The sequence below is a fragment of the Lycorma delicatula genome, chromosome 10, assembly GCF_047948215.1.
Source record: "Lycorma delicatula isolate Av1 chromosome 10, ASM4794821v1, whole genome shotgun sequence".
NCBI classification, from domain to species: Eukaryota; Metazoa; Arthropoda; class Insecta; order Hemiptera; family Fulgoridae; genus Lycorma; species Lycorma delicatula.
The window spans coordinates 122479621-122488181 of NC_134464.1; the positions used below are offsets into that span (position 1 = coordinate 122479621).

The window sequence follows — 8561 nt, forward strand, 5'->3', positions numbered from 1 at the left end:
TTCATCTTCCCGGATGTACGCCCGGCAACTAATCCATCCGATTCTTATTCTTTCCTCGACCAGTTTGCATGCCGCTCTATAAGAGGTCATGACCGTAATATTTTGTGTCTCGCCAAAACCTTTCCTCATGGATGTTATCTTGACTTCCTCGCTAGAACCCACGCGTTTTATAATGGCAGCCATAACCTCTTGCTCTGTTGTGTCATGCTCGACATCTCGGATGTGCACAACAGTTCTCCTTCCAGCTCTGCTTTTTATATCAACGTGAAGGTCGGCAGCCTTGTCCCTCAGGATAGATGTAAATTGTTCCGCTTTCTCTGCACCCTGTATCCTATCGTGAAGCTCCTCGTTACGGCCCTTTCGCAATGAGATGACGTTATTTGCCTCCTCGCTGGTGACAGCATCCTTCATGGACCGGAGGAGCTCCGCGTACGTTTTTTCTTCCGCTTTAACAATCACTGTTCGGCTTTGCTCCGCCGGTGGAGTAGCCTTCTTTATCGGGATTTGATTATTACCGATGTGCCTGGTCCCACCATCCCCTTGGAGAGTTAACACATATACAGGTGTTTCCCTTGCTCTGAAGATATAGGATATGATCTTCTTGGCAAAATTTCCCATACTGCCCGAAGGCAGTATGTACGCTGAATTTGGTGACTGTATAGCTATCTTTTTGAACGCCTTCAATAAACAAGAAAGGGTTTCCTTTTCCGGGGCTCCCGAGTCATAATGTATCTTAAATTTCTTCTTCTTTTCTTCAACGGTTTGGTCTCCTATTAGAGTTATTTCGTCTTTTATGATGTCACCAGCTGCGAGCTTGTTACCTATATCCTGCTCACCTACTCTCCTTAAATCTCTAATAGTACAAGTGTCTTTGACTTCAGGTGGAAGGTCAGTAACCAACTTTAGCTTGCCCCTAAGTGAGTTAGGCCACCTTTTAGGGAGGAGCTCAATGAGTTCTTCATCACTCAAATCGCTGGTCAAAATATACTCCATGTAATCGTCACCCGCAATAGGGTCCGTTTGGGTAGCTTGGGAAGTCTTTGTGTCTGGAGAGGACAGCTCGGAAAGCGCATTCAGTCCCTCGTATACTCGCCTTAGATCCTGTTCACGGGTCGCAATGTACTTATTCAAACCTGGGCCTAAATGCTGTTTTAACGATATCAGTATCAGACCCAATCGGTATGCTAGACTGCTCACTGTATCGGGTGCCTCTTCTTCCTCCTCGGAAGATCCTTGACGGAGCCTCTTCTTCCCTTTTAGATCGGTTTTCTTGATCGTCGCCGATTTTGTCATGCTGCTGCTACTTTGGGCGGATGTCCCATCCATAGGGAGTGAACCGCGTCTTCGCATGATATAGTACTGTACTCAGGCGGCCGTCCCAAGTTCTACGAGTACCCACTCGGGGAAGGGGCCCCCCAAAAAATATTTGGGGGGGGTCGTGGTGGTAGGGGGTTAGGGAAGGTTTTGGGACGAATTTATGTACAGGTAGGAAGGAAATCGAGTGGGTAGTTCTCGAGATATTAGTAGAAATGTAATTCCCTATTAAAACAGCTCTGAGGACTTAGAAAAAATCTCTACTAGTACGACGGTAATACGAGAGAATAATTACAAGTCCTTGTTTACTACAATAAACACGCCTGTATGAGCCTGTATATTAACTTAGAAAAATTTCGCTAAGAAATATTATAATATTATACTATTATAACCTCAATAGTATATAATGAAACACAAAAAAGTATCTTCTACTCACTCTTCTGAATTGTATGTAAACAATTCCTCATTCATCCTCTGAAGTATTATCTAAACGGTAGTTACCGGAGGCTAAACAGGAAAAAGAAGAAGGGTATCTGGATTAGTGGTTTAAATTGTTTAGATATTTTTAAACTATATTCACATTTTTTGTATCGGGTTTGTCTAGAACAAGAGCAATTATTTGTTTTTCAATTTTTATAGGTTTTTTATAGCGTCCGGCATATAAATCTGACGATTTTGTAGTAATTGTTATGTTGGCACCACTGTCAATGAGAAGACGGAAATGTTGTACATCGACAGGTCTATTCATGCTGTTTCAGTAGCCGGTATGTCATGGTCCGGTAAACAACAAGCGTTTGTGATTGAAGTCTATTTTAAATATAATGACTCAGTTATTGTAACACAGCGTTTATTTCGGAGGATTGCACGCTCAATCATAGCGATGATTGAGCGTGCAATGTCAAATTTTAGTACAAGGTTAAGTGTGTGTGAGGAGTGATGGAAAATATTTGGATGACATAATATTCAAATAAAAAAAATCTAAGTCTCTCTCTCTCACTGTCTCCCTTTCTCTCTCTCTCTCTCTCTCTCTCTCTCTCTCTCTCTGTCACCCTTTCTCTTTTTATTTTTCTCTCTCTCTTTCTTTCTCTCTCTCTCTCTCTCTATATATATATATATATATATAAATTCTCTATAAATTGAAAAATTGATCTTTAATTAGATATATTAAATAGTACGAAACACAGTTTATTATTATCCCTGAAAAATCGTCAGGTTTATATGCCGAACCCTGTAAATGTGATGCAGTCTATGAAACCACGCCGTAAGTAGGAAAACTCACATTTCTAGTTTTCACAGTTTCTAATAAAACACAAAATTGTAAAAATTTTGAAGAAATGAAGACATCTGGCTATCATTACCAACTTTATAAAAATAGTACTAAAATTTGTGTAAAATAATTCGACTGAAACTTGTAATTAATATTTTTTATTTAAAAAATAAGTCTCGTATAAATGGATTAACATAATAAAAATATTACGGTACTTTCATCGCAGCAAGCTTTGAAGAAACAAAATTCAGTAAGTCACATTACTGACTTGTGACGTGGTTTCTAAAATGCACCGTGTGTACTTCAAGATCCGCTTTTGGTATTTTAAAAGCGGAAATATTTGAATTTAGTTATTGAATTCGTTTGACAGATGTTAAAACCTAAAAATCAATTTTTTTTTTTTGTTAATTTTTGCTGTTCTGGAAAATAACGCGTGCCGACTTACAGAATTCAGGTTTCATAGACCGTATCACATGTACTTTTCCATCAGTCTACTGATGATGATTGCGTAACAATTTCTGTCGACTAGGTTTAGCTTTAACGTATATTTTATAAAATATTAAATAAATTTTATTCGGTTATTAATTGTATTTTATTGAATAGGTGATTACTAGTTACACGTGGTTTAACAGAACGTTAAAAGAAGCTGTTGATGAGAGTAGAATTCATCACCGACTCTATCCTATGGAAATCAGTTACGAATATGGAGTTATCGAGGTAAATATTTTTATATTTTCTTTAACTATTTGGCTTATTGTATAGCCATCAAAAAGGAACCTTGCAGAAAGATCTTTTACTATTTTCTAGTTTTTCATTTGACACCGGGTCAACAAGCTTCTTATTCTGACCCTAGAAAAAAAAGTTAAGCGATATAAAACATCTGTAATAATGAGACTAGTTTTTTTGGCAGCCAAATTGGCAACGCTGTAAAGTTATAAGCAACGTTGTGCGATCAGGTTATGCGTTAAACTGTATAAGAATGTTACTGAAACTTTAACAAAATTAAAAATTGAAATGAAGAGATGATGCTCTGTGACTACCCCAAGTTCTTAGGCGGTTTAAAGGATGGCCGGAAATCATTTACAGACAATCCACGCACTGTAAGACCCGTTAACGACAAAAAGTGACGACAATGTCGAGTGAATTGAAGACTTGACACGGTACGACCGGGCGAATGATTGCTGAACAATTGAATTTCAACCTTACAACACAGTCCATCAAATTTTGACAAACAAATCGGACGTGAAAGATGTTTCTGCAAAAAAGGTCCCAAAAAAATCTCACTGTTGAACAGAAAAACAATAGGGTGGAAATGTGTCACGCGATCTTCTAGGGCGAATTGAAACCGTTGCTGTTTTTCTAAAATATGTTATTACTGGTGATGAATCTTGGATATGGGCAAGGAGTTGCACACTTCAAACTTACTGTGTGGTAATTTGTTTCGTAGATAAGAAATACAGTCATCTACCTACGCGTCTACTGATAAGTAATGCGTTCTTCGATAGCACTATCCGTAAGTGTTTTCCTTCACTGTGTTTTAATAGTTTGTCAATTGATATCTATAACAATTTAGAAGAAATAACAATTGAGAAACTATTACAAAACAGACGTAGTCACTTAGACTTCAAACTTTACCTTCTGACGAATTTTAACAAAATGACAATCAATTTTAATATATATATATATATATATAATTTAATTATGTAGGTTTATAATTTATATATATATATATTAATCATAATTATACTTCTCTTTAAGATGGCAGAATAGTCAAAGGTACTCTTTTTTTTTTGTCTTCAGTCATTTGACTGGTTTGATGCAGCTCTCCAAGATTTCCTATCTAGTGCTAGTCGTTTCATTTCGGTATACCCCCTCATCCTACATTACTAACAATTTGTTTTACATATTCCAAATGTGGCCTGCCTACACAATTTTTCCCTTTACCTGTCCTTCCAATATTAAAGCGACTATTCCAGGATGCCTTAGTATGTCGCCTATAAGTCTGTCTCTTCTTTTAACTATATTTTTCCAAATGCTTCTTTCTTCATCAATTTGCCGCAACACCTTTTCATTTGTCATTTTATCCCACAATCTGATTTTTATCATTCTCCTATAACACCACATTTCAAAAAGCTTCTTCTCAGATACTCCGATCGTCCAAGTTTCACTTCCATATAAAGTGACACTACAAACATATACTTTAACGTCAGGAAAAATCTTTTTCTGACGTTTAAATTAATTTTTGATGTAAAGGAATTATACTTCTAATACGCCTGTGCTATTCGGCATTTTATATCATTCCTGTTTCGTCCATCTTTAGTAATTCTACTTCCCAAATAACAAAATTCTTCTACCTCCATAATCTTTTCTCCTCCTATTTTCACATTCAGTGGTCCATCTTTGTTATTTCTAATACCTTTATTTTGTTCTTGTTTATTTTCTTTTGTAGGACTTCATCCATGCGATTCATTGTTTCTTCTAAATCCTTTTTACTATCGGCTAGAATTACTATATCATCAGCAAATCGTAGCATCTTTATCTTTTCACCTTGTACTGTTACTTCGAATCTAAATTGTTCTTTAACATCATTAACTGCTAGTTCCATGTAAAGATTAAAAAGTAACGGAGATAGGGAACATCCTTGTCGGACTCCCTTTCTTATTAGGGCTTCTTTCTTATGTTCTTCAATTGTTATTGTTGCTGTTTGGTTCCTGTACATGTTAGCAATTGTTCTTCTATCTCTGTATTTGAACCTTAATTTGTTTTAAATGCTGAACATTTTATTCCAGTCTACGTTATCGAATGCCTTTGCTAGGTCTATAAACGCCAAGTATGTTGGTTTGTTTTTCTTAAAACTTCCTTCTACTATTAATCTGAGGCCTAAAATTGCTTCCTTTGTCCCTATACTATTCCTGAAACTAAATCGGTCTTCTCCTAATACTTCTGCCACTCTTCTCTAAATTCTTCTGTATAGAATTCTAGTTAAAATTTTTGATGCAAAAGTACTCAAGGAAAACAAATTGGAATTTGGTAAGCTGTTTTTAAAAAAATATATATATAGTTATTAGACCAAGCAGTGCCATGTTTGGATCTCTTTGAGAAATCATTTTTATCTTCTGGGATATATTCTGCCAACTGAAGTTATAGCTCACACAAATGCATCTTCATCCAAATTTTTCTCAGTATTATAAGAAGTGAGTATAAACATATGAAAATGTTGGCTTTGAATACAAATAATGCAGATATCAAGCGTCTTAATAAAAGTGTGAACTTGGTTAATAGAATTTTTTAATTACGTCCTTGTAAATTCTTATTCAAGTGGTTTAAATGCGAAAATACATCAGGTAAGTAAGCCAGCCATTCTGGAAAAATACTATTAATTCATCTTCCAATTTCAATAACCGGGTTTATTTATATTTTCCCCTGATATAACCATGTGATTTCTCTATGGAAAAGAAGATATTTTTTCTTTTCGCACTTTTCATCGTATAGTTTACCAAATAGCCTGTTCTGTAATGGTTTGATCATAATAAAATTAACCACTTTTACAGTTTTACAAAGAATTTTTTTGAGATTTTCCAGTATATTTTTTGTTGCAAGAGCATGTCTATGAAGGAAGCAATGAGTCCATTCCGACTTTCTGTAATTCCCATTATGACTATTGCTGAGAGGACGTGTTCAAACATATCATAGTTTGAACATGAAGCTCTCACACTGAATATTATGCAAGCAGACCAAATTACAAAAAGCATGTACACATCAAGTTGGAACCTCTAAGGTAAAACCACCAGTAGTTGACACCTACAACGAAAAAATACAATAACAAGAGAAACAAAGGTGTTAGATGATTAATGTTTGTCTGTCTGTGTAGTGTAGCTCTCTAATGGTGTGTATGTGAACTACTGTACCCACCATCTTTAGCAGCAGTCTCACCACAATCATCTGATGATAATAGTGCATGTGTTTTAATCGATTGTTGCGATTTTGTTGTAGAGTTTGCTAAGAACAGGCTGAAAGGTAAGCGTTGTAAATTTAAACACCAATTGTAATTTTGATTAAGAAGGTATTTAGTACTTTGTTTTAGACTCAAAAATGTACATACAGTTATTTAAAATAACCAAAAAATTTTTTAAAAATGGCTGTTGGGCGTCGTGTCAACTACTGAAACTTTACATGACATAATATTGAGTAGTTGACACTTGGTGTCAACTTGTGGGTAATAATATAATTTGATAGTTCTGCTTTATTTGAGTGTTATTTAACTTCTTTCAAAGCAAAATCGTGTATTATAACCTCCAAAAAATGTTCAAACCAAATAGTTGACACCGCCTGTCAACTATTGGAGTCACAATGTGTCAACTTCTGAATTACTCCCTCTTTCATTTTCAAATGCCTCCAACTATTACTTGAAAATACTTAAAGAAGAATTACTTGAAATACTGTGGAAACCAAGCCTTTTATATTACAAAGTCAAGAAATTATGGAAGACTAGCTGGTCAGAGGTAGCTTCATTCAATGTTCCTGTCTAGCCGGAATTCAGCTCCCTACATCCTTGTACTTCATAGTTATGAGAATAATAATAATAATTTTTTTTTTGTCTTCAGTCATTTGACTGGTTTGATGCAGCTCTCCAAGATTCCCTATCTAGTGCTAGTCGTTTCATTTCAGTATACCCTCTACATCCTACACCCCTTACAATTTGTTTTACATATTCCAAACGTGGCCTGCCTACACAATTTTTCCCTTCTACCTGTCCTTCCAATATTAAAGCGACTATTCCAGGATGCCTTAGTATGTGGCCTATAAGTCTGTCTCTTCTTTTAACTATATTTTTCCAAATGCTTCTTTCTTCATCTATTTGCCGCAACACCTCTTCAATTGTCACTTTATCCATCCGTCTGATTTTTAACATTCTCCTATAGCACCGCATTTCAAAAGCTTCTAATCTTTTCTTCTCAGATACTCCGATCGTCCAAGTTTCACTTCCATATAAAGCTACGCTCCAAACATACACCTTCAAAAATCTTTTCCTGAGATTTAAATTAATTTTTGATGTAAACAAATTATATTTCTTACTGAAGGCTCGTTTAGCTTGTGCTATTCGGCATTTTATATCGCTCCTGCTTCGTCCATCTTTAGTAATTCTACTTCCCAAATAAACAAATTCTTCTACCTCCATAATATGGAATTTACTTCTTGCATTCCGATAACCTGCACAACCTATCTTAATTTTGCTTAACTTAATTAACTAGAGAATAGGCATAAGTTACCTAATATGTTAACATTTAATTTTTGTATTTTTCTACAACTTCCATACATTTGATTCCTGTATTTATACAAAGTAGGCATAAATTCACTTATTGAACCCTTTTTTTTCATTTCAGAACACAAATAAACTACTAAAGAGTGTATCATAATAGTGTATAATAATTTTATATGTAAAATAAATAAAGAGTGTAAAAAAATAAAGAGTTTTGTATAGAGTGTCAACTACTGAAAATAAAAAGTGTAACTACTAAATATTCTTGTTTTCGCTTGGTGTCAACTACTGAACCTGTCCTCTTTTGTTTTAAAAAAAAAATAAATTTTTCACATTCATTTTATTAATTTTATTCTTGTGACAATACGATAGAAGAATAGTTTGTGCAGCTATGAGTAATTTTAAGTTTCCCCTACCGTGAATTCGGTTGAAGAAATGTTAACAAACAGACAAATAAATCCTTAAGGTGTCAACTACTGGTGGTTTTACCTAATATGCACGCATGTTCATATCTGTCAATATCTACACGGCTAGCTTTTAATTTTTGGGATTTTGGAACTAAAAAGGTCTACACAATTGTGAAAAAGCTATTTTAATGAGTTTTATAAATCAAAGACCTAACAGAGCATATTAAAATCTTATTACTTTAAACCCTTTACTGTTTATCGGTTACAAACTAACTGCGATTCAATAAAACAGCAAAAAACCTAATCAAACAAC

The 8561-nt window shown here is 34.9% G+C and overlaps 1 protein-coding gene across 1 annotated transcript in view; it reads left to right on the forward strand.

The window, feature by feature from the left end:
• The window catches only part of LOC142331803 (scoloptoxin SSD14-like), a 139176-nt gene extending 131163 nt beyond the window's left edge, over positions 1-8013 (forward strand). Inside the window, exons 7-8 of the mRNA XM_075377926.1 lie at positions 3185-3298; positions 7966-8013. Coding sequence (XP_075234041.1) covers positions 3185-3298; positions 7966-7998 — 147 coding nt within the window. The 3' untranslated portion in view covers positions 7999-8013. The remainder of the gene's footprint in view (positions 1-3184; positions 3299-7965) is intronic.
• The last annotated feature ends 548 nt before the right edge of the window (positions 8014-8561 follow it).